Source organism: Mizuhopecten yessoensis, unplaced genomic scaffold (genome assembly GCF_002113885.1).
Source record: "Mizuhopecten yessoensis strain PY_sf001 unplaced genomic scaffold, ASM211388v2 scaffold716359, whole genome shotgun sequence".
Classification (NCBI taxonomy): domain Eukaryota; kingdom Metazoa; phylum Mollusca; class Bivalvia; order Pectinida; family Pectinidae; genus Mizuhopecten; species Mizuhopecten yessoensis.
This window is the reverse complement of record NW_018480077.1, coordinates 1,965,131-1,992,602: the sequence shown is the minus strand read 5'-3', so window position 1 is coordinate 1,992,602 and position 27,472 is coordinate 1,965,131. Positions and strand designations below refer to the sequence as shown.

At 34.9% G+C, this 27,472-nt stretch overlaps 3 protein-coding genes across 7 annotated transcripts in view; 2 read left to right on the top strand and 1 right to left on the bottom strand.

Moving 5' to 3' along the window:
- LOC110443747 (sterile alpha motif domain-containing protein 9-like) lies at window positions 1–17,483 on the top strand. 2 transcript variants are annotated; one of them, XM_021488134.1, is made up of 10 exons: window positions 1–740; window positions 1,050–1,191; window positions 3,777–4,075; window positions 4,546–4,771; window positions 4,942–5,015; window positions 5,504–5,720; window positions 8,089–8,162; window positions 8,356–13,118; window positions 13,321–13,412; window positions 14,149–17,483. In XM_021488134.1, the coding sequence occupies exons 2-9, from the start codon at window positions 1,154–1,156 to the stop codon at window positions 13,405–13,407; spliced, it is 5,778 nt and encodes a 1,925-aa protein (XP_021343809.1). In that variant the 5' UTR covers window positions 1–740; window positions 1,050–1,153; the 3' UTR covers window positions 13,408–13,412; window positions 14,149–17,483. The 2 variants fall into 2 exon arrangements, with proteins under 2 accessions (XP_021343809.1, XP_021343808.1); XM_021488133.1 differs by having other exon boundaries at window positions 13,321–13,432; window positions 14,149–14,179.
- Window positions 17,484–17,504: 21 nt separating this feature from the next.
- On the bottom strand, window positions 17,505–23,683 carry LOC110443748 (eukaryotic translation initiation factor 6). The gene is made up of 7 exons (XM_021488135.1): window positions 23,445–23,683; window positions 22,025–22,110; window positions 20,533–20,708; window positions 19,886–19,996; window positions 18,932–18,997; window positions 18,447–18,628; window positions 17,505–18,041 (listed from the first exon to the last, which is right to left on the bottom strand). The coding sequence occupies exons 1-7, from the start codon at window positions 23,549–23,551 to the stop codon at window positions 18,032–18,034; spliced, it is 738 nt and encodes a 245-aa protein (XP_021343810.1). The 5' UTR covers window positions 23,552–23,683; the 3' UTR covers window positions 17,505–18,031.
- Window positions 23,684–26,398: 2,715 nt separating this feature from the next.
- The window catches only part of LOC110443818 (protein spire homolog 1-like), an 81,920-nt gene continuing 80,846 nt past the window's right edge, over window positions 26,399–27,472 (top strand). For all 4 annotated transcript variants that reach the window (XM_021488242.1, XM_021488243.1, XM_021488241.1 and 1 more), the window contains exon 1: window positions 26,399–26,744. In XM_021488242.1, coding sequence (XP_021343917.1) covers window positions 26,468–26,744 — 277 coding nt within the window. In that variant the 5' untranslated portion in view covers window positions 26,399–26,467. The remainder of the gene's footprint in view (window positions 26,745–27,472) is intronic.

The following is a 27,472-nucleotide window of genomic DNA, read 5'->3' as shown; positions in this document are numbered from 1 at the left end:
ATGTTTGATCGAAACATGCAATAAGATTTAATGATGGATTTAACCATATTTCCTCTCCAGTTTGTTTGCTTATTCGAGGGGTCTGACATATCACTAGAGCAATCTTACAATGCACCAAGTTTACCTGTATATATTTTATCGTATCATATCAGGTGACATGCATTTAAATGCATCATATTGGGACAACCACATATATTGAACTTTTTTTGTTGCCGTGCAATAGCGACTGTTTCTTAATAGCAGGTCTAAATTCGGATTCAACTCTTATTAAATCGATAATGTAGTGTTTACAGGATCGATTACGGGTTTATACTTGTGTGTATATACAGATATTAGGAATATGTGTCGGGTTCTACACGGTTTGGACAAAACCCAAAGATCAAGATCAATATGGCGAGATAATAATAATGTGACGAATAGATACTACTGGATACGTTAAGAAAGAAAAAAAATGGCAATCCACCTACAACGACGAGGTGAGTACAAATTTAATTTGAAATATAGGACAACATGTCTCAACGTGATCATTGACTTGGCATTTTAAATACATCATACCTTGGTACCGAAATATACACAACTGAAACCACATATTACAAGAAACTACAAGAAGAAATACAGGAAGTAACATATAATCCCGTTTGTTACGAGACTTGGCAGACTGGACAGAGATAGTGACATTGAGTCGATTATGCGCCGTTCATAAAATTTCATATGGAATTAACGATTTGATGTTATCATGTGTAAGTATAGGAGAAACGCTTTTATTTAAAAACACGTTGATGAAATTGTTTTCATCCTTGCTCTTTCATAGTGCTAATTATGGCGTTTACATCAAGGGTGTCTCTGTAAAGCATCATATAATTGTAAAGAAAGATTTTGTTGACTTTTATTGTCGTCGCCATGGTGATATTGTCTTAAAACTGTTGATTATTGTCTACACATATTTAAGTACTTTTCTGAGGACATCGTGTACATAAAAATAAAAATTCACATTATCGAAGTAGACATCCATGTATTGTTTTTTTGAAGTTCAATATTTTACTTTTTAGGAACTATACCTTGACCATATATATTTATGAAAACATGATAAGGACAGCTGGTAAAGGCTATACGTCGATCGACGTGTTAGAGGAGGTGAATTGCATGCTTATACATGCAAGACTGCAAATTTAAAGTTAAACAACATTTGAGGTAAGTGCTAACTATAAAGGCTTCTTCAATAAAATTAGTTGATATACACTAAGATTTGCTAGGTAAAGAAAAAATGTCAAGCACCCCTTTCCTGCCCTTGATATTTCTATCATACATGCACATAAATCAAAAAAAGGAAAATGAATTACTTGGAATCGATGGACCATACACAAGTGTTCACAAATTTAAAAAGTACTAGAAATTTTCAAGGTAAATGTAAGCAAATATGCATTCACGCAGAGGACGGTAGATATCTGGAACAACTGTACATATAATTCAATTCAATGACAGTTTCGATATGTAAGTATAAACATTGGAAGCGCAACAACAACGATATTGTTTTATTTTATAGAAAACAATGGAAACTCTGCTAATGTTTATATGTTAATGCTTTACTGCGATAACAGATAATTACATTTATATGTAATTAGTTCCTTGTGCAAAACTCCATGTGAGTTTTTTTGTATAGTTATTTCCTTGTCAAACCAATACTTTCACGAAACTACAATAGATATGACAGTGTGCCCTTATCATGGACGTATTACAGTTGTTAGTTTTATCATGTTTAGATCTATTTAACCGCATTATTCGATTAATGAGTACAGTGTATATGTTACGGGTTCATGGGCTCATAACAATCCTGATAGATTTCAAAGGCATTCAGTCATACTTGAATAACCTGTCACGTTGACCTCTCCATGAAATATTCATTTTGTTATCAGCTGTATCTACCCCTTTGTTCATGTTCAGGTGTATTGGGACTGGGTACCGTAATTCTGTTAGCCCCGTGGTCTTTTCAGTTAACTATTTAAATCTGTGTTATGTTTCAAACTGAAAATATTTTTTTTGAAATTTTAACAACTTCTTATGAAACACGTTCAAAAATGCGTGTACAATTGTAGAAATTTTGAAAATGCTGAATGTTTGATAGGTGAATTAATGTAATTAATATAAAGCTTACAAACACTCTGTGTGCTTAAACAGAACCAGTTCTTGCAAAAATGTGACATACTGATATATGAACAATATTGAAAACATTACATATTGTATTTTTTAGTAATGATTTTTAGAGCTATCCAACGGTCTTTTTGTGATTTAACGACAAGAGAAAAACACGAATTTAAACAAACCCATAGTTCGAACTAATTAAGCGAGGCACAGGATGTAAGCAAATATATTAATATTAAGAAATGAACCATACATGATGATTAAATCGTTATTGTCACGCTTTTATACAGCGTTTATTATGAATTCGTTCCTGTTGGTCATGGTGTATATTACTTGACAATGTGGTTTTAATGTAAAGATTATAACTTGGTTGATCAAAGAACAATAGCTATTACGTATCTATTTAAGGGAAGAAAAATTGACCAATGTTACGCGTAGCTTCTTTAAAGGACATCTTACATCGTAGAATAAAAGAAGGGTTGTGTTTAACAATATCTGCATTGAAAAGGTACTCTTTAGGCTATTGAAATACCGATATTTGGTTATGACCAGCGGTACTTAATAAGCAAATAATAATCTTTCAAATAGATTGATAAAAGTAAGTTCCCTTACCATGCAGTAAAAAAAAATTATTATAAGATTGACATGATCGATCAATTTCTATATTACCGGTGAAATGTCTGTGTAACGTTTCGCAATAGATAAATGCATGCAAATCTTCCATGACAGACAGTGTATAAAACATTTCCTAACCATACATGTATCCCAGACAAGAGTTAGGTCACTATTCAATGTTTTCGCAAAACAATTCTTTCACACCTACATATTTAGACATGTATTATTTCAACAGTTTTCCTTTTTTGTAAACCTTCGTATTGTTTTACAATTTGATAAAGACTTTTGTAACGTTATCTTCAAATATAACTTTCATTAATGAGAGATTTTGTGGTATCCAGTCCATCCTTTTCTCTTTTATAATAATAATTATAATATTTATTCAGGTAAAAGGCAGACATTACATGTATATCACATTGCAAATTGGACACAAATATATATGTTATCCCAGATGTTATTTATAAGTTATCTATGCCATAGAACTATTAGTAATCAGTCAGAGTGTTAAAAACTGGATTGGATTCGATTAATTTAGGCCTTAACCTGCGATGACCCATAAAACCACATTGTGGCTCAATTCCAATGAGGTCCCTTAGATCTAAATAAATCAATTCAATTCACAAAATAGTTACAGAATTATATAATAGATATTGATAATTTGATAACTCTCTAAGACATAATCTTTTGTAAAAAATAGATTTAAAATGTTACCAAAAAAATCCTTTTATTGTCTCGTATCTGATACCATGGCATTCTGGAGAGCAGGTGATCAGGCATTCCCTACCTAACATTAAGCTCTCGTTCATGCCCTTTACCAGATGTATTAGGAGACTTATAGAATTTTCGAAAGGGCCAATCATTACCGACAAAAATAATTTGAAATAAATAAGATTATACTTACAAGTGTATCCCGTTAGGATTAGTTAAAATATGATACAAATGATATCTTTAAATAAATTGAATAAATTGTAGCGAAGCATTGTACTTTTAATTCCTGATCTTTATGATCCTTTTTATTGTAGACTGATGGATATAGAAAGTAAGCTTATTCTTAGAAGAAAAGAGACATATCTTCGGGAGAATTTGGAAATACATAGTATACTTCCACGTTTGTATCAAGAGGGTGTCATTTCTGATGACGACCGAGAACGAATTGAAAAAGAAGACACAACACGGGATAAAATTTCCAAATTTCTTCGAATTATCAAACGGAAGTTAGACGGCTATAGTAAACTACTTGAGGTGTTGGTTGTGGAGAAACTAAATTTCATTAGAGAAGAACTAGAGTCTACTGAAATCGATGAAGATACTCTCAAGAAAGGTAAGTAACTGATATGATAATTTTCCACCATTATTTTCTAAATACAATTGTATTCCACCTTTAAACATTTACCATGTAATACGATGCTATTCCGCAAGATGCTATTCCGAAATTAATTATTAAATACGATGTTATTCCACCATAGTCAGTCACAATGTAATACGATGGTATTCCACTATCAATTACTTAATACGATGCTATTCTGCAATTTATAACTTAATATGATGCTATTCCATCATTAATCATTCACAATGTAAAACAATGCTATTCCACCATTGTTTAATACGATGGTATTCCGCAAATAATTGCTAAATACGATGCTTTTCTATCATTAGTTTATGAATAATATGGTATTTCAAATTAATTTCTATACGATGGTATCCAACTTTAATGACTTAAAACGATGTAATTCTGCACCATTTATCCGTAATATATCACCATGTCTCTTTGTTTATCGTTCTTTTTCACAGAGCAAGAGTCAGATGAAGAATTTGTGAAAGAACAACTTTCCATCCTGTATCGAGAGTCTGAAGGGGAAAGTATTAGTTACACTTTCCTTAAAGAGGATATAGAGCAAATAAAATATCTAGAAGGCAAAGACTCCAGAACGGAAGAAGAATTTCTGGTACGCTCGGTAGAACAGAATTTCCCAACGGTCAAATATGAAGAAACATACAGTAGCAACACAGGAATGGCGTATCCCTTCATAAAGACATGTTTTAGTTTCGATTTAAAACTGTATATTCCTGGTATATATTCTAATTTTAACTACGCATTATTATCAATAATAATGTTAACAGTATATATGTAACATAAACGGAACGTCTCTTAATTTTCATTATTAGATATTCTTAACTTACAAACAGATACGTGTTTAGAAATCTGGTTCGTAGATCCACAGAAGCTAACAAGGGAAGAGCAGTTCCACAGGAAATGGATGGTAAGGACATGTTTGTAATGACAGCGTGTATATGATTTAGTGATAAGAACAATAGCAATGAATGTTCGAATTGCCAATACCATATACCTTGACATATTAAGAATAATTTACTTAATAAAATTGGTATATCAAGAACAACACAACGATGTATATACCAAGCACATCTACATTTAAAGTATGTTTAATGAGAAACATATGATAAGTACATTTCTCCTGTTCTCTGCTATTGATTTTGATTACTGCAACCTTCGTTTTTGTGTATATTCGACATCGAGGAGACTCTTAATACGAAAATGTTATCCAAATAAAAAAATCACATCACCGTGATCGATTTTCGCCATGAAAGTTTACCATATTGACGAACAAAAATCAATAATATGTTGACACTTTCATCAAGCAATGGTTGTCAAGAATAAATAAATATTGTATTCAGTTAATACTTTTCACTTGTGACCTACGTTGAGTTTGAATTTTCTCTTTTCTTTTAGATCAACAATCAATTGAGGCTGTCGTTAGAGACAACGTATTGCAACTTTTTCGAGAGTCGAGTGATAACGAAATACCATTATATACACTGGAATGTGATATAAAAATGGCCTTACCAGAAACAGAAATCGACTTCCAGAAATTGCCACTCAAGTCAATTGTTCAGAATGCATTTCCAAATGTTAAATATGTTAAAATGAAAAGGGAAACAGAGGACACGTATCCTTTTAAAACATATATGGAGAAAACAATGTAACAATCTTTTTGTTTTAGTCATGACACAATACATTTCCCCTACCATGGTATATTGCCAAGTAATAATACAGCGTATGGCATTACAGCAAATGGTTCACTATAAGACGATTTAGAATAAATGAATCTTTGATCTTAATCCGTGACCCTGATCTTAACAGTGCAGATTCGATAGTAGTCTGTCAAAAATATTTAGAGGTAATTGAAGTATCATCAAACATGTTATTACCCGAAAACAATTCAGTGCTTCAGACATTTTTATAAGCATTACACTGGTACAATTCCAATTTTTGTTTTGCGCCTTGTTACAAATTCTGTGATTGGTTAAACGTAACAGAGCTGGTAATGTTGATCTCAATGGCTGATTTTTCATGTGACAACTTTTAAGATTTTCTAAATTCCCATTGCGGGTTGTCTCCCATTACATAAACCAAACTCACCGTGCAATGTGGCTAGATCTACTGTTTATCATTCTTTTTTGATATTATGTTTGCTTTTTTGTTTATTATTATGGGTATGAAATTTTTTTGAAAAAAAAGTTTAAACTAGACTATTTTCATAAAAGTGACACGTTCTATCGTCTGCATATCGACGATGTCAATGTGACAAAGCTTAAACTGACAAGGTATTTCGAGATCTCTATATATGTGTCTGCTCTCAGTGATCCAAATAATTGCGGGTCTGTTTACAATATCTGTATTTTATTTTGGTGAATGGCTGTGCATGTATATAATGGTATTGTTATTTTTTGTTCTACTAAGTTATCTCTATGAAAGAAAATTTTGGGTGGTCGGGTGGTGCAGTGGATAGCGCACTTGCCTTTCACCAAGGCGGCCGGGGTTCGATTCCCCGATCGGACGTGAAAAGGTATGGGGTCACCTGCCCGACCACGTGGGTTTCCTCCGGGTACTCCGGTCCTCTAACCCTCCGGAACCCCCCCCCCCCCCCCCCCCCCCCCAACATCCGGGCCAACAAGAGTGATTAATATAAGTTGAAATAACTTGTTTCATAATTGTTGTAAAATAAATAAAGTTTATTTTTTGGGGTCTTTTGATGGATAGGATGTTGTCCAACTTTTCCAGGAACTCCTTGTGTCGTTCTGGCCGGGCTTTCGTGTCTTCTGCCTCCCGGATAGTTCCGTCCATCTCGACGACCAAGGGACAGTCAGGTTTTGGCTGTCAAGCCTAAGACAAAGACAAAGGCAAGTAGAGCGTCGTCTTGATGAGACACATCCGGAAAGTTCTCTATTTTGGCTCCTTTGACTAAAATTAGGAAAATTAGGTTATGACGTCTGGGAAGTGGAAGGACATGTGGTTGGAGGATCTGGTCTCTGTATCGAACGGCATTGAGGTTTTGATCCAGGACCACTAAGGGGCATTTTACTCCATTGGAGATGCCTCCCCAAACCATTACAGAAGCCCCACCGAATCTATCGCGTTCAACCACGCATGCGTCGGCGAAACACTTACCGCGTCTGCGATATACCCTTTTTCTTCCGTCTGAGCGATACAAACAGAATCTAAACTCGTCGGTGAACATCACAGGCCTCCATCGACGCATCCCAAACCTATTCGGGCCATGTCTGCGCATCCAGTCAAGACGCACTTGCCGCCTCCGTGGTGTCAGAGGTGGCCCGACATAAGGTAGGCGCGCAATGATTCTCTCGGCACGCAAGCGGTTCCTGACAGTTTGAGGACTAATGGGTCTGCCATGAGTACCGAAGGTATGCGACGCAGTCTCTACAGCAGTCTTGAAGCTGTTGCGCAAGTGCGACAATCGAATCGCACTGTCTTGTCGTGCGGTCGTTACCCGCGGACGACCGCTCCTGGGACGATAGGAAACTAACCCAGTAGCACGGAAATGTGTACAGAGACGGTTAATTGTTCACGGGTCAACACCAAACTGCCGTGCGACAGCAGTTTGGCTATGACCATCCATCAACATCGCAATTGCTCTACCCCTCTGAATTTGCGTTAAGCGTGGCATCACATCAATGGCGAAATCAAAATGCCAACGTGGAAAATTAATGTGGCTGAACTTAGAGTATCCGTTGAGATTATTTGTTTGAAAAACTCCGGCTTGGCTTGATCACGCTGTGTGATTTGGATTAAAGAAGGTCACAAAGTCACACAATGACATCGTCACGCTTGGCTGATTTTAGGGTAGATTGTTGAGAAGGGAGATCGTTCTTGATGTAATACCTGACCAAATATTCCATTATTTCCTTACAGCTAAGGTGTACTGCAGGGGGGAACTTTGTGCGTTTCTTTTTTTGTTCAGTATATAAGATATGCTAATATCATATATGAAATACCTGTATCCTTGACAAGAAAAGATATGTATTCAAAAACTTATCAAGAACATTTGATCATGAAGATGGCACAAGTGTGATACCAAATGATAACAGAGGTAAGCAGATGTTTTATAAAGATGATTTTTGCAATATTTATAAATTATAAACAAACAATTCTACTTTTGTCATTTCCTTAATTTTCAAACTTAACACTGTTAATTGTTTTAGTTGCCGTAACAATTTTTAGTGTGCATTCATAAATAGGTTTTCATTTTTTGTTTTTTGTTTTTGTTTTGTTTTTATCAAAAGTTTCTAATAAAGCAGAGGAAAACCCACATTCCCAACAACAACAAATACATTTGCCAAGAAAGCCTCTCCATTGCTTGAGCGAAGATGAGCTTTGCCGTATTTTAGAGCCGAAGTTTCTTCAGTCAGGAATACCATGTGATGTCTTGATTATCTTTAAAGAACAGGAAATAGATGGACATGCCTTCAAACACTTCGACATTAAAGATTTATCTAACATCACGGACATGCCATACGGGAAGAAAAAGGCAATAATGATAATTAAGGACGAGCTGATCACAGAAGAGAATGACAAACAAAAATCCGAAACATGTCGAGATGTGAACCCTGAGGTAAAATGTGTTAAAAGTAAAGTAAGAGAATCCCTTCGAAGGTTTGACACACCAACAGAGGTGATAGGATCTTACAGAAAATCTGCTTTTGTGTCGACTAACGTCACTAGGATACACAACCTGATTCAACCTATCCACATGTTCATTGATTACAATGACAGTGATTTACAAAATATTGAGGCGAGGCTTGCTAGGTTAACCATGAACTTTGCATCAGCATGCATGAATGATAGGACAAATGGAACCATTCATTTTGGTATAAAAGCATTAACTGATGATGGTCAAATGGATGGAGAGATTGTTGGCATCAGAGCCGATAAAGACAAATGTAACAACGCAATTAAACTGTGTCTGCGAGAGCAATTTTTCGAGGACCAAATAGAAATGGCATGGAAATGCATACGATCTCCCCAATTTATTCGTGTGGTCGAATCAGGCAACAATCCTCCTTGTTTTGTGGTTGAAATTGATGTGGTGCCTCATGCTGCTCTATTGGAAGACGAGGCAGTTTTTGTACGAGAAACAAATATGCCTGACAGCAAACCAACTCTACTCAGGCTCAAAGAGGGTACTTCCACTCCAGAAATACAAAATGATGAACAAATACGCCAATACATGAAAATTAAAAGCAGGCTTCACAAGCAACGCAAAGATGAAGAGGAAAAACCACAATATGTCCAGTTGAATGAAAATTTGAGACAAAAATTCCTCAATGTTTTTTCAGGCGGTGATTCTTTCCTTACTGACGAAACTTATAATATACTCATAACAAGTCCTGGTGATGAAAATTTAAAGAACGAAATAGCAGAAAATAACTTAGAATTTGTTCAAGTCCTTGATCCATATGCAGTTTTCGACTTCAATTCTTCCACTGAGCCTGATTCATTGTACCATTATATAGAAGAAAAGAAGGGACAAGCTTTAAAAGTCATGACAACCGATAACTTTGACAAAGACAGCGACGAAAACAATGTTGACTCTGAAAGCCATGTTCATTTGATGGAAGATCTCCGAAGTTCGACAATGCAAACGTGGGTATTTGCAAATGGATATGACAGGATGCAGAAAGATGGAATGGGCACGTATGACTGGAAACAGAAAAGAAGTGAGGGTTTTAAGGAAGCATTGCGCTATTGCTACAACGATATCCCAAAAGGACGATCATTAGCAATATTTATTTTGCTTTCAAAAAACTACGACATCATGCTAGAAGCAGCTGAAGAAGTTCTTGCTAGATCACATGGGGAATGGATTTTACTGGCACCAACGCAAGACATTGCTAACCACTGGATAACGGAACTACTTCACAGAAATAGCGTTGACAGCGATGTGATCTGTGAGAGATGCATAATAGGGATGCCCTGGGAACATGTGAATGAATTGATTCGTCAGGTTCTTGCACCGATGCAAAGTAGTACTTGCCAAATACCACATTCAAATGGAGCATATTGCCCGTTAAAAACTAAGGTTCGAAACGAACTATGTGACTTGGACATACTCAGTCAAAAAGAATGTGATGACAGCGATATATTGGAAGATGAAACAAAAAAACTGGAACAATTTAGAAAAGTTCAGGAGGCATTTTATCACGGAGAACAGCCAAGTTGGTGGAATTACTGGTTTGGAGAAGACCAAATATGTCGTCGATCAAAACATGATACTCTGAAAAGATCTGTGATGGAAGCACTAAATAGGCAAAAAGCCGAAGAGGACAAAGTGGCTGTTGTTACCTTGATGCACCAACCTGGATCTGGAGGCACGACAGCAGCAAGACAAATTTTGTGGGACTTAAAGAAGGAATTCCGATGTTGTGTCGTTAAAAAAGTCACAGACCAGACTTGTGATCAAATAATTGCCCTACGAAATTATGATGAATCCAATTCTGCTAGACCTCCGGTAGTTTTACTGGACAACTGCGACGAAGAAGGAGTAATTCATCTTCATGCCGTTCTTGAAAGACGTGCAAGGGAAGCATCAATTCGTTCTGAGCAAATGATTGGAACATATTGCGTCCTTTTAATTTGTACCAGAAGAACCAAACTACCGATGTCCGTCAAAGAGTATACTGTTCTTATCCGACAGGAGCTGGAACAAAACGAGCTGGCATGGTTCCAGAGGAAGGCAAGTGTATTAGAACGACGATTCAAAGACAAAGAAGGAGTTGACCCTAAGCTTCTCATATCATTCAATATTTTGAAAGAAAATTTCAATTTTGAATATATCAAAGACATAGTAAAGCAATACGTTGATGGTATCGATTCACAAGAAGAAAAAGACTTGCTGATGTACTTGTCATTGATAAACACCTACGACATGGATTTTCAGCCACTACCTATCAGTGCATTTGATGCGTTGATGATACAGAATTGTAAAACTAACGTTATATTCGGACTAGCGTTCTCACATCGCTTGCAGAAACGTGATAGGCAATGGGAAACAAAACTCAGCTCTGAGTTGAAAGTGCTACTGAACGTCTCATCCAGAAGTGGACAAGGCAGTAATCTTAAAGCTCTATCAATAATCAATCCATTGTTTGCAAAAGAGATATTTCAATATCTTAAACAAGAAGCAAGCACCAGTTCAACCATGCTACGATTCTTACAGTCTAGGGTTTTCAAACGACAAAACAGATCTGTTGACCAAGTCGTTCGGGTAGTCAAAGATGTCCTTAAGAAAAGAGAGGCATTAGAAAATGGTAGAAGACAAAAATTTTCACGAATTTTGACAGAGATTTTGAGTGAAGAAGATACTGAGAGAGCCGTAAGTGTCCTGAAGAAAGGTTTTGAGATGACAGAGGATCCTATGATTGCTCAACAAATTGCACGATTGTACATACACAGCAAAAATTGGGAAATGGCAACCGATTATGCTATAAAAGCAACCCAACTCCGTCCAAACAACTCATATCTCTGGGATACATATGGTCAAATTTTCAAAGCACAGGTATTTGATAGGTATGAATCGTGTATAACGAATGAAGCATTGTCAGTTGAGGACACGTCTCACATCATTCAAGTTGCGATGAAAGGGATTGAGAAATTTCATAAAGAGCAGGATCAAGGTGAGCACGACAAGAAAACGTCCCCAAATGACCCCGGTTATTTTGGAGAGGTACAGCTCATCATACTGTTGATGAAAGTTTTGAATTATTCACCTTTCGATAGAGATGTGATGCACCGGTTCATTGTTGAAAGCACTTTTGAACCAGCTTCGCTTTCCGGTTTAGATGACGAAAGCAGAGATACTCTCAAAAAGCTGCAAGGATTCACTGAGAGTGCAATGAGAAAAATTGAAGAAAGATCGTCACAACTGAAGGAAAATGTAACAAGTTCTATTTTCCGCTATAAAAAAAGTTTACCAGATGAAGGTTTGGCTGTTTTGCGGGAGAACGTAGATATGCTTTTTGGAGAAGGTACAGACGTTGTGCCATCGCATCTTTCTCCTAAGGAAAGCGCAGATTTCAGAAGAAGAAGGGTAAAACGACTGGGAGGACGTTCATTGTCGTCGCTGCTGAGGTACTTACGACAGGAAAATGGTGTATGTGGAAGACAACTGCAAATTATGTTTAACCACTTGACAAAGAATATCGAATCAGGTTGCACAGAGCCATTTGACACTGTTATGCTCGTCAGCGTAGCATTAGCTTTGAGGATCCACAATAAAAACGAGAGCGTTACAGCCAAAGTTCCACATATCTTGGAGCTTACAAAGCGTATGTACGACACTGAGTGCAGGTCAAAAAACGGATTTCCGTATTTAGAAGTCTTTTTGTACCTTGTGATGTTCCACTGGCCAACGCCAGACAGAAAAGGGAAGAATATATGTCCTGTTGGTACGATGCGCGACGCCATTAAACGTTGGAAACTAGCATTTCAAACAAATCACCCACGGCAAAGAGATGAAGGGAATCCACACAGAAAAAAAGAAACAACATATTTTTTTCTCGGAAAGGATCCTGAAAATGACGAAATTGTGTACTATGAGGAACTACACAATCGTCACGGCGGCATGTACTTCAAAGGAGATGAGATATGGCAAGACCCCAATGTTGTACATAAGCTTCAACGCCTGGAAGGAACATTAGTCGGAGATGGATTGGAGGTTCTGATAAGAATAGAGACATCATCCGGAAACAAAGAAGCTTTGACTGTACCAACAGCTATGCCAATAGGTCAAAGGTCATTGTGGCAGAAAAAAGTCTTTTTCTACCTTGGGTTCTCTTGGGCCGGTCCAAAGGCATTTGATGTATCATCTAACGATCGGCAGAATCTAATTTCAAAACCAAAACACAGTCACGACAGCCTGGGAATGGCACGTAAAAGGACGTCCCCAACTCGATCACTTCGTGATCCAACTAAGAGAATTGAAGAAGTTGGTCGGCGTTTACGAAAGATAGAACAACTGAAAAAGATGAAGAACCGAAGTGACAGAGAGGTAAATAACTCAATCTTTGATTTATGCATGATTCAAAATAATTTTAAACGAGTTCAGTCTAGACCTTAAAATAGGATCATGTAAAAGGAAATAGAAACACAAAACGTAATTGCATTCAACTTCAAAAGTTATAGAGTCTTTGTTTGTGTATATTTTAGTTTTGTTTTAGCCGTTTAATAAACTTTTCTTGTCTTAATTCCAGAATTGTCAAATAAGCGAGGAAAACGCTTTACGTTTGGAGTTGAATGATCTTCTCTCTACAATTGAGGATATGTTTGGAGGAAATTAACAAAAGTAAGATACCAAATTATTTGGTGAGTACATTAATAAAATGTTTACATAAAATGTATACTTAGTGTGCTAATGGAGGCGAGTATTTGGTATGTGTGCACGGATTTAAGAGTGTGACAACTAATTATATATATATATGGATAATTGCTTTATAGGTCTAGATGACACTTTGAATACTTAATTTACCAAAATATTTCAACATGGGTTCCAGTTGAATTTCGGTTATTTTTGATGATTGACATAAATATGTTTGATGCAATGCATATATATGAATTTGATATGAGACATCTGATAGCATTTTATGCGTTTCCACACACCCTTCGGGCGTGCTGAAAGTTAAACAGCGGCGCAGCACATGGCTTTTTTTGTGTGGTTTAAGAGGGGTCTATTTTCAAATCCTTGCCTCGACTTGTATACATTGATATAGTTCAATAAATCAAGTGAGTAGTATAAATAGCATGAAAGAAGATACTGATGTGAATATAAACTAAAGATATATCCTGGGAAAAACCTAAGTGTGGTACCCTTATCCTTTTTAGATTTTCTATGAACTGGTATTCCTGTAAAAAAAACATTGACGTTTCCTTTTTATATTATTTCTTCGTCCTTAAGAATATTTTTTCTGCTTTTATATATATATATATATATATATATATATATATATATTGTTTAAATAGTGATATATCACCAACAATTAATGGAAATCCACTTTTAACGTTTCGATATCTCTCATTTGTAGGTATGACATTCCGAAATGGATGGAAGAAATACAACACTTCGTAAGAAAGACAACACTTCGTAAGAAGTACAATACTTCACATGACAGACAACACTCAACAAGCCAACAAAGTGAATTTATCCAGAGGTTTTTTTTTTGTCATCAAGAAAGTGTAGAACATATGTCACATTAGGAATATCATCTTGTGTGACGTTTTGAAGTAGAGATTTTCTGTTTTTGTAGATCTAGAAATTCACAATTATGTAAATGGCTTGCTAAAACCGCGAACTGACAGCACCAAAATGCGACAGTTATATTGACCACAGAAAGAGAAATTGTCCAGCCATTGCGACTTAACGATGTGAAAGAAAGTTAAAGTTTATATAAATATCCATTTTAAAATACTGCGTCATTTTGAAAAAAAAAACATCACATGTACATAAACTTATACGACACTGATTTTGATGGATAGACTTGACTGCATGAGTCACTTATATGTACCACATGTATTCCAAGCAGTATTTCTTTTTATCAACGATATAAGTAATCGTTGTGTCATGTGTTTATATCATATATAAATTATTACACATATACATTTTAAATGGAGAAAGATGTGGGTTTGTAGAACATGCATCATTCATTAAATTGCCTTCAAATACATGCAGTGATATATAACGTTTTCAGATGTACCTTTTTTCAATTTTATGTTTCGTATCCATTTTGTATTTTTTAACCTCATGATGAAAATTCGTTATGTGTGGAGATGATTACATTGTCTGAAGGCCTTAATTGTTTGGAAACAATACATGTCACATTTGTAAAACTGTATTATCAAATGAATTAAAGATATCTAAATGATGTAAAACAAACCTGTATTAATAATGACACTGAGCATGTTGAAAAGATATGATTAGTTCAAGTATTGTAAAATTTATTATTGATGATACTGAACAAGTATTTTTAATCTATTACTGATGAAACTGAACATGTTTGAAAAGATATGATCAGTTCAAGTATTGTAAAATGCATTATTGATGAAACTGAACATGTTTGAAAAGATATGATCAGTTCAAGTATTGCAAAATATATTATTGATGAAACTGAACATGTTTGAGAAAATATAATCAGTTCCAAGTATTGTAAAATATATTATTGATGAAACTGAACATGTTTGAAAAGATATGATCAGTTCCAAGTATTGTAAAATATATTACTGATGAAACTGAACATGTTTGCAAAGATATGGTCAGTTCAACAATTGTAAAATATATAATTGATGAAACTGAACATGTTTAAAAAGATATGATCAGTTCATGTATTGTAAAAAAAATATTGATGGAACTGAGCATGTTTGAAAAGATATGATCAGTTCAAGTATTGTAAAATATATAATTGATGGAACTGAGTATGTTTGAAAAGATATGATCAGTTCAAGTATTGTAAAATCAAAAATTGATGGAACTGAGCATGTTTGAAAAGATATGATCAGTTCAAGTATTGTAAAATATATTATTGATGAAACTGAACATGTTTGAGAAAATATAATCAGTTCCAAGTATTGTAAAATATATTATTGATGAAACTGAACATGTTTGAAAAGATATGATCAGTTCCAAGTATTGTAAAAAAATATTATTGATGGAACTGAGCATGTTTGAAAAGATATGATCAGTTCCAAGTATTGTTGAATATATCACTGATGAAACTGAACAAGTTTAAAAATGTGCGATTAGTTTTATGTAAAATTTATTATTGATGAGAAAATGCTTGAAAAGATATGATCAGTCAAATTCATTATTGATGAATCTAAACATGTTTGAAATTATCTGTTCAAGTTATTGTTAAATTGACGACACAAACTGAACACGCCTGAAAAGATAAATTATGTTCAAAGTACTGCAAAATGTATTTTTGATATAGAAAATGATTGAAAGTATATGGTCAGTCTGAAGTATTGTACAATTACTATCAATGGAAATGGCCATGTTTGATCAGTTCAAGGTATTTTAAAATGTGTTATTGATGAAACTAATTGAAATGTTTGAAAAGATCGGATCACTAGGAAGGCTTGTAATATTTATTATGATTAAGTTTGAAGAAAAAAAATATAATTTTTGAAAGGCAAGACTTTATAATCCAAAGGTAGCATCTTTGCTTGTTTGTATTTCAAACATTCGTAATCACAGACCTTTAGACGATTTTGAGATTTTTAATCATTCACGTTCGATTATTATAGCCATTTTCCTATCATTTCTTAGGTCAACTGAGTCATGTAGTTATGTCACCCATATACCATGAAATCGGGTATTTATTAATCATAATCTGTAGTATTCTAACTGTAATACTAAGACACAGGTATATCTGGAACCAGAGTGATTTCTGAAATGTTTCCCAATTTTTCCATTTTTACAACTTTAACTTATTTACTCCAACCTTTCTCTGCAATGTAAACATTCACAATTATGGTGTAGAAGGACAATCTCAAGAGCCTTACTTGCGAACCTATTATTATAAAAACATCTTACCCTAATTACATGATTAAGAGCTGTAGTGGTTAAAGATTTCTTCAAACTAAATTTAATTACCTGGCAAGATACCAAGCAAATCTACAGTGATATCTGGCCACAAATTGTCCACGAAAATCTTTTAGTTCCAAAGAAGCTTCGCAATATCAGAGACGTACGAACGAATTGTTAAATAAAATAAGGGGGATTTATTACAACAGTTTTACTATATGCATATATGACTGGCTACTCCAAAGAGTGTCGTCTTTGTAACAGAATTACTACATCACCTGGCACTGATTAAAGTAGTAACATAAACCTTAGTGTTGTAACTGTGTACAAAATCCAACGTTTTACCTACTGAGTTCTAATTACCGACTGTAGGTGTATTTAGTGTAGATATTTTATTGGAAATGTACACAAGACTTAGTGTAAACATACCTATTTAGGGACTCAAACTTTAGCACACTATCAAATTCTAACAGATCAGAGAATTGATGAATTAGTACACAAACAAAAATAATCGAAAACAAAAAAAAAGAAACATCAATTAGCAACAAAAAATTAAGCACAATAAACCAGGAAAATAGGATTATCCCTAAATGTGAACATATACGGCAAGTCACTTTTTAAATTGAAACATTTCCTTTTCAATTTACAGAGTATAAGGAAAATGGGTTAATTAAGAGAACAAGGTCAATTACTTACAAATTTATTTTTCGAGCTTACTTTAATTGTTGTTCTTTGAACAATTCATTAGTATGAGAAACGATGAATAAACAATGTGTTGATCATTAAAACAGGAAATATAACCATCGGGAATGTCAATCCACTTGTTACAATTCATTCATAAAACAAATAAAATAAACAATATGATTTCAATATTTTTATTTATTATTTATCATGCTTTTTAATCATGATTTAACACTTGAAGAATATGTATAGCACTAGCCACCAAGCCTGTGTTCAATGCTACACACAAAATAGGTTGGTACTGATGAGAACGATGATGTGTGTCCAAACATTAGGACATTTATACAATGCATTCACATTCAATGAATCAGATCCAAAGCTTTTGGCACCATTTTATGTCCATTCTTGTAACAACCAAACAGTAGCGGTAACAATGATGTTAGAATAACAACCTGACAGGAAACAGCCTTCATGTTTAACTATATCTCTCCAACATTTGGTTTAATATGTTTAGGCTTCATATTAACAAAAATTTCTTTCCTTTACTGTTTTTGCTATACGATGACACAGTATCTGTACAAATTAACGTAGGTTGAAGCACCTTCTATGTACAAAAATTGTCTGTTTGAATGATACGATTCCAGACCATAATCGTTCAACAGCCAGTCATCTTCTTGTTGTGTAAATCGGTATGAAGAACTGCCGTATTAAGTCATACTGAAATAGAAAGTAACATTAAGTTGACCATAAAAACAAATTTAACCATCTTCAATGAACAACAACTACATGATGTCAGTAAATTTGCAAATAGGCCCAGGAAGACAGCATGGAAACCAATGAGACAACGCAAAAGTACAACTTTCTGAAGAGATAACACAAATAAACCCGAGATGAAAATATTTGCAGGTAACAAATATCTAGAATTCAAATTGTGTAAAATTTATACACAGCAGAATTCTTGATAAATCAATTTACCCCTGTTTTTAAAATTTGACGATGATTCCCTGGTTTAGAAATATCTATTTATTTGGGAAACTCTAAAGTTTACATCCTGGTTGGTATTAAGAAAAATTATTAAAACAGATGCTGAATAAAAGCAATCCGTGTCAAATAAATACGGACCTGTCGATTAAGCTTTCCCTCATTTCTGTTGTGATATTGCTAGGCTGTCTGTCTCCAAGTTTAAATACACTTTCCACCACCGAGAGTTCTGTACTTGTTGTGTCCAGTCCACAGAAAGCAATCCAGTCGTTAACCACCAGCCCCGCCCCTATCACATCACTGCCTCGGTTTACTGTGCCAGCCTGTACAGTCGAGAACAATGGATATAATACAATCTACGTTTTCTCAACACACACATATAATCAATATGTATAGGATTTAACTCGGCCAGAGATGCAGATGAATGTTTTGAATGCTTATGTAGGAAAACTGACATGATAAATTTATCACACGGTCTGGTTAACCTTTAGGTATTTATGTACGATACTAAACCAGTTCTCATTTGGTTTACATAATCTAGTTGCAAGTACGTTAAATACGACACAGCTGGACGAGTTCTATTCTCATTTCCCCAACCCAATCTTAACAACAGTACGAATACTTACCACTAAAGGAACTTGTAAAAGTGAGGACAGCTCATCCTGATCTTCTACTGTTGTTTTTGGATGAACCTGAAGAAACAAAAACAAATTATGGAATTACCATATCAATATAGTGCCCAATGACTTCAAAACTAAATTACTTCACAGTTAGGGAGATTCTTAATACAGCCTTTTTGCATATTTAAAGTCTCTTTTTCTTTTACTCCAAATCCATATAACTTGCTCATCATTTTCGTTAAGAGAACATCCTACTACATATTTAATTAATGAAAAGCAGGTGCCTGATGTTTGACAGCAATCAACTACCTTAAATTTACCAATCCTGATAACAAAATGTAACATGGGGCTAGAATTGTAAACATGGACAGAAAATAAGGAAGAGTACCTGTTGGATATTGGATGGTGTTTTGGACAACAAATCTCTTTTTCTATCCAGAAGAGTTGGATAAATGAGGCCAGATTACATTATATGTGAAATAGTTGATAATTATGAATGTACATTGTATTACTTATCCCCTTAACATTAGTTTTGGTTTGTTTTGTTTGTGTTTTACGTCCTATTTACAGCTATGGTCATTTTTAAAAGTACGTGCCAGGTTTTGGATGTGGAGGAAAGCTGGAGCTCCCAGAGAAAAAACTGCCCCACGTAGGCCTCGAACCCACAACCCAGTGGTGGAGGGCTAGTGTTAGCAGAATGTCAGACGCCGTAACCACTTCGCCACCGCGGCCCTTTACATTAGACAGCAATAATGTCTATAACAGTTTTGGACCACTAATAAAACAAATCACTATGTCCTAGACACAAAATATTAGAAAGTATCACTATGTCCTAGACACAAAATATTAGAAAGTATCACTATGTCCTAGACACAAAATATTAGAAAGTTAAATATTTCACAATTTTACATTTTATAAGACAGGTAATCCAAAATGAAATATCCTCAATGACTGACTCACCAGGCCTCCCTGGTTACTGATGGCACAGTAACTACCAACCAGCACATTCTCTGCCACTGTCTGTCGAAACACTTCTGTTTTCAATGTGTCTGTAATGATTTCTTCTGTTTCCTGAGAAAATCATCGATAATATGAATGTAATAATGTCAAAATCACAACATATTTGAGTTAATTTCAAACAAACAGAGGATATAATAGTGCAGCTGTATTAACAACTTTACAGAATTATGATACTACCCAAAACCTTGTAAATACAAACGTGTATACCCTTCCAAATATTAATAATGAACCTTGTGTATCTAAATATTGGGCTTGTTAATAACACAAACATCAAGTATATAGCAAGTACTGTAAAAACACTATCAGGGATAACGAGTTTGACCATGTTTGGTGTAAACATTTTACTGTACACATGGGTGTATTGTTACTATTTACACACCTTCAACATTATTCAACATTAGTGTATCAGTCAAAAGTATGGTCATATTTAGCGTAATTAATGACAAGGAAAAAACATCACAAGAGCAATAAAAACAAAAAAATCCTCCACTCTTAACTCGGACAATATCAAAAGTTGGGTGTATTTTCTAACTTCATATCACAAAAGATGAGAAGAGTAGAAAGCAATTAATTATATATTCACTTACTCTGTCAATATCTGGATGTACAAGTGCAACGTAGTCATTACACGTAATGACATTACCAAGGGCAGATAATCTCTCCTCAACTCGCTGGAGAGCAACACTGTCTGGCAGAGCATTGCGTATGTGTTGTAGTTCCTGATCTGTAGTTGTGCTTGGTACCAATAAACCATGTCTGTTTCCTGTAACAGTGAGATATACAATACTTCAATCTGTTATACAACAGTACCATCAATAACACTCTTTATATATCTGATAACCTTCACAAGGTGTTACTCGTATCATATATTAAAATATAACTGTTGTTAATATTTCCAGTATTTTAGGCAATACCTGCTTTTTTGTTGGGTGTCAATTATAAACTAACTACCATGCCAGAGGTGTGATCTTGGTAGTGAAAAGGGGTCCTTGCATCCCAAAAAATTTAAGCTTTGGATGATTATTCTTTAGCATGTTAACATCTTTTACAAGCCAAACCATGCAAACTTCTGTTTTTAGCAATGGTGACTTTAACCTTGAGCCGGCCGCAATCCTATATAGGGTTCTTTGCATTCTCCTTGGCAACATTTACACATAGATTAAAGTTTGTTTGGTATTTATTAAGTTATCATCCAGTCAACATAAAGCATGCAAAATTTTAGATTTAGCAACCTTAACCACTGGCAAGTCATGCCCCATCTTCGCTAGCCAAGTGTTCGCTTCGTATACACTCCACTTACCTTTGGCGGATATAGCCGTGTTTTCATAATTCCCTCCACTGTCACCTAGCGGTTATACCAAGTTATCGCTCTTCTCCCAAAAAACTTTTAACCAATCAGAATGACCGTTACAAAAGCATATGTATGTCGAGGCGGAGTATAAATGACAGAGCAATATGGAAACAATTAAAGGCAGCACACATATTTTCCCAGGTCATCAATTACATGTGGCACGTAGTCAAGGATTTCTACCAACTGATTTAAAACTCCAGAAGTTTCCCCAAAGATCGTGCGCCTATTTTTTGGAGGAAAAACTCTCTGACATAAACGACAATGTGCTTCCATACAGGACGTCCCCATTACTGTTTTTCATTCGTCAACAGCGCTATATGTAAGACGAGATTTCATTGGATGCAACCGATTGGCACTGCATGAAGGCTCGGTAAACACGTCTATATCCGCCAAGGGTAAGTGGAGTGTATACGAAGTGAACACTTGGCTAACAAAGATGGTCATGCCCAAAATCAATAGGGTTCTTCACATTCCCCAAAGCAATACCTACACCAAGTTTAAAATGAAACTCTGTGTGATGTTCTTGTCAAGTTATCATCTGAACAAAAACAGACAGACAAACTTACACCCATGTAGTTACCTGGTTTCATCAATATACACTGTATGTCAAACTTTTAATCAAAAAGCCAAAAAGGTGGGAATTTGACTCGTCATTTAAGAGGGGAAATGTACAACATAAAAACATGTTTCATGATCTGGATAATCATGTAAAGATCAATTCAACTTACCAACACACATTCTTCCGATTATTCTACATCCTGCTAAACTGGTATGAATAACAGGAATAGTTTCAGACAATTCTCCTTCAAACACACTGTAAAAAAAGAGTGGTAGCAAAATTTAAAAAAAATATTATCAGTTTTGTTTCGATTATGTTTAATATCACTAAGAGCTAATTACAAAACACAGATGCAAATAAATGGATGGGGTTATACTGGAATTTGGACACAAAAACTTCTGTCTGTGGCAGCAAGTTTTAATTTGTAGAATTTTTTACTGATACGAGTCATGAATATCTGCTTCAAAATTTTGGTGAGTGCGCATCATTACTACAAGATACAGCGATTCCTCAAAAGATGTAAGCATGTCAGGAAAAGCATGAGTCTAGACCTCAAATGTAGGAGTACCAAAGATCACTGGGTTTAAATAAAAAATAGTACTTTACAAGGATGGTCTACTCAATATGCAGTGGGTTTTTTTAACCTGAATTTTACAACAGACTGTTCCTTTATGAATTGAGAAAATAAAGCATATTTTTATTGAAATTAGGAATATATTCCTCATTTTTTGTCATTTTTGGAAAATAAGGCACTTTCTAGCAAGGGGAAACAGCCTGCATTTGGCTGTAAAACTGAGCAAACAAAATCACTGAATTATGTAACAGCAATCTACCCATTCAGATCTTCTACAGATAATAAAGGTTTCAGAAAAGGATAATTTAATCTGCTATTAAATTCTAATCCAGCTACTCTAGAATGAATTCTTGACAGATTTCCTGCAAAACTACATGTATAGAACTATAGCCGCCAGAGAAATATTCCTTTCTTTAAATGACTTCTGTAAAAGAAAGTTTTTCTGAAAATAGATTAACATAAAAAAAACAAAAATCAGAAATATTATTATATTAAATATGATTTTTTAACTTCATATGTACTGTCTTCTATGTAATCAAATATCCTGTCTGGAGATGGTTTCCGTCACTTGAAGACAGAACTTTGTTGTCGGTTGAAGATTATTTTAAATATATCCTGCCAAATTTAGTACAATCAGTCATGTTCATCAGGACACCCAGATTTAGTTTGAGAACCTTTTTTAAAGGTTTGAATAGCTTCATACATTTATAATATGAAACACCTATAAAGATAAGTACAAAATCCATCAGGATTATTACCAATATCACGGACTAAGATAGTCTAATTCCGTGCCCATATAATGATATATTCTTTATAATACATGGGCTCCATCAATGGTGATGTTTATATATGCGCCCTTTTGCCCAACCTGTTAATTACTTATTTATATGGTGTCTTTTGAATAGCTCTTACGTTTATATCAATAAACTGTATCAATACAAATACATGGTATCCTCCTGACTTTCGTTTTGACCGGACACGTGTGAAGCCTAACAGCATCACACACATTTATTACCTGTAAAAGTTTTCGGAGCCTCCTATTGCAACAAGACAGTAGGCATTTGTGAGTTTAGAAAAAACTCCAACTTCGTTATTTCCTTCGAACTGTGCGCGGACAGCCATAATTGAATAATGAAACTAACACTTAAAGGAAAGATCTCTTAAACTACGAGTGATTGTGAAATCGAAGCAAGATTTCACAGAGCCGATGTCATGCTTTCTACACTGTGGTGCAAGAGGATGTCTACGTCATCAATTTATGCGTAGTTAGGTCCTGTGGTAGATACAATTTTCAGAATAGAATTATTAAACGGGACATGTGTGGCGTCTCAAGTTCTGTGTACCGCCCTTTACATCCGCAATGCATTAGCCGTTATGTGATTTGTTTTTACCTAATAAGCCGGCACACAAGTGAGAACACTGAAAAAAAATTAATGCTTGCATAACACAATGGTGTTTTACAAGTGCACATTTCTACAAGACATATTTTATATATATGTCCCGATATTCCCCATTTTGAACCTTTCTTACACGATCAGTCATTGAATTGAAAATTGATTTTTAAACTTTCAAAACATAGAGTGATTAAGGGTTCGAAGAAAACGTAAATCAAAGATAGCGATATAGTTTAGCACGGACTAAGATCTAATCTAATTCCGTGATTTTAGTAACTAAAATCGATCTGCCGTTTTCTATTTGGGATAATTTTGGACCTCTGTTGCAATACTATAAACAAGGAAACCAACTAATGCTCATGTTTTGTTTATTTGTATTATTATTATCTGTAAATTCCATTTTTTACAGAACATTATTTTTTTGTTACAGTATATTATGATTCGCAAATCAATCTGTTTAAAAGTGATCTTTGCTTTTCATTGAAATAAAAATAAAAAATAAAGACAGTAAGAAGAGGATTTTTTTTACATGTATAGTCAGGCGTGTGGCTGAACTATAACGATGTGCTTGCAAGGACCACCCATGCAAGCCCCTACTCCCCGTCCCCGAAAAAATAAAATTTAAATGCTATCTAATGGCCATTGGGAGCAATATCTGAGTCCTGATTTTATTCAATATTCAGTTTTTTATCACATTTAAAAAAGGAAAATTAAGCTCCATTAATTCTGCATTTTTAATCACCCAGCATTCTATATTCTGAATACGCAATACCATTAATGGGCAGTTACGAAAACCTGTGGTTTATTTAAATGGCCAAAAAAGTCACATTTTTTTTTATCAAACCGGTCGTACAAAGCATTTTAAATGTGAGGATTTTTTATGTACATGTATTTACATGTATCGATCTGAGTGTTCAATACAGTTCTGTCCTGTTGTGTTGGTGCGTCCGTCTAAATCTTGTGTACATGGTAGATTCATATCACGAACCCCTGAACACATTTTAGTTTGATAATACAGTTAATTATAATAACACCATTGTATGGTTACATTTAGTTCTACATGCACCCAGTCAGTTTTTGGTTGTCGTCGGTCAAGGTTAAAGGGTCAAAGGTCACCGGAAAAGATAAAACTTTACCACTTTTGAAGTAAATGCATGCTTGTGTACAAGATTTCTTACCAACCCCTCAACAAATTTCGTTTATATTTACACCACATTTTGATAACATTGAATTCTACACATAATTAGATTTTGGAGGTCATAGGTCAAGGTTAAAATTAAGGCGGTCATTTTCAGCTTGATCGGAAAAAAGAAGCAGCCGGGTAGCCCCCAGACAGACATCATTTGACCATTCAGGTTTAACGATATTTCTCAGAAAGTCACTCTCTCTTTTTCACACATAAGGCCTACTGTTATAGTTAGTAGCCTAGGTAAACTATCAATTTCACACACTAGGCCTACTGTTCTAGTTAGTAGACTAGGTAAACTATCAATTTCACACACTAGGCCTACTGTTCTAGTTAGTAGCCTAGGTAAACTGACAATTTCACACATTAGGCCTACTGTTCTAGTTAGTAGCCTAGGTAAACGAACACACATTAGGCCTACTGTTCTAGTTAGTAGCCTAGGTAAACGAACAATGTCACACATTAGGCAGCCTACTGTTCTAGTTAGTAGCCTAGGTAAACTAACAATTTCACACACAAGGCCTACTGTTCTAGTTAGTAGTCTAGGAAAACTAACAATTTCACACACAAGGCCTACTGTTTTAGTTAGTAGCCTAGGTAAACTAACCATTTCGTTTTAAAAGAATACTGCAATTGTTAATCACCGGAATATGAAGTTTTTGCTGAACATTTCCACGTGGTGCATTAACTGTTAGAAAGACTATAAAGAACAGTAAGAAGATCAAACAAACATCACGAAATTAGATTCTAAGAACTTGTACAATGGTGGGCGCCAAGATTCCTCTAAGATCTGTTTTTGATTAATAGAGTCTATCGTTCCTGTGTAATGTGGGCAGAAGAATCTCAAACGGAGGGTAAACATTTTGAAATATAGCACGAGGCTTTTCGGAACGTTTAAAATTCCTCATCTCAAAACCATATAGAGATTTATTTTATAAGGGAGATAACTCGTCTGTTCTTTATCGACTATTTTTAAGATCGACGACGGACCACGGACGCAATCTAATCTAATTCCGTGATTATACATAATAATTAGACTTTCATATCAATAAACACCAATAAAACACAATTTAGACAATAAAAAAAAGGATAAAAATAAGGTAGATCTAATTCTTATTAATAAAGACTTGAAGTATCTTTAAGTTAGTTAGATCTACTTAACGTTCGTTTAAATATTTACAACAAAAAATAATCTTAACATATCCCATTACTTTAATAATAGAATATTTACCCGTATATATCTAGCTTTTATGCCTGATTTTGTCTTCATGAAATCGTTTACATGTAAGACGTCACGATACGATTATTCTACGCCTACCTTCGTGTATTGTATACAGGCTCAATCAACCAGAACATTGTTAGTACAGAGTTATGCCCCTTGTTAATACCTCTACAGTGCGAAGCATTTTTTGACACTCAGTTGGTAAGACAAGCTAGAGCCATGTCCTATCCGAAACCATGGCGCAGACGAGTCCCAAAGGATCTAGCAGCTCTAAACAGGAACTTCTGTCACTAAAGGATATACTGACAGTTTTTAACAATCCTATAAATGAGGATCAGGCATGGGCTGTGTGTCACCAATGTGCCCAATTCTTCCAAACAACATCGGATCGTTCAAAATACCGGGAATTTTACAAGCATGGAGCTCGGGCCATTCGTATACGACCCGGTGGTGAAATTCTAATAGAAGTCGCGGAATGTGATATAAGTCTCGGATCGGGGAAAGGTCCGCCTTGTAAGTATGCCTTATATTTCTGGTGTATAATTTATTATAATTTCCAATACAAATGTCGACTAGAGTACCTGCCCCCCTTGTGTTTTGTGTGAGACAGGGGTCACCTGGCGTAGTTTATATATCTGGGACATAACGGTAATTACCTGTCTCATGGTATGTCCTATTGTCACGCGTATTACCTACGTTAGGTGACATTACCTAATATCCAACCTTTGAATGAATGTTTTTGTAGCAACGGGATTCCGGTTTTGTTGACCACAGTTTTACTGTTGATGATTTAGTCAATCCTATACTGGAGGCATAGCTTCGCTCATAATTTCACAAGCTATTTATAAAGTGCATAGCCTACTAGGCCATTTATATTGTATTATAAGTAAACTAGTTTTGGTGTTAAAATTATTTTTATATTGCAATATGTATATGTTTAACATTATTATTTTGATTGCTGTTTTATGACATTTTGTTGTATTTAAGATATAAATATTTATAAATTTTGTACTTGTTTTAGTGTCATAGATCAGTCTGTTGATCAATGATGAAATAATTAAATAACATATTATGAACTTGTGATATAATAATCCTGTAACAACTGTAAAATATTTACCATAACCTCAGTACTCGTGCAGTAGTAAAAGGCCATACCAGGATGCCAAACCCGACTAATGAACTGTAGAAAGATGAAGATACTGTAACTAGTACAGTTGAGCTATCTGTAGTATCTGATCACT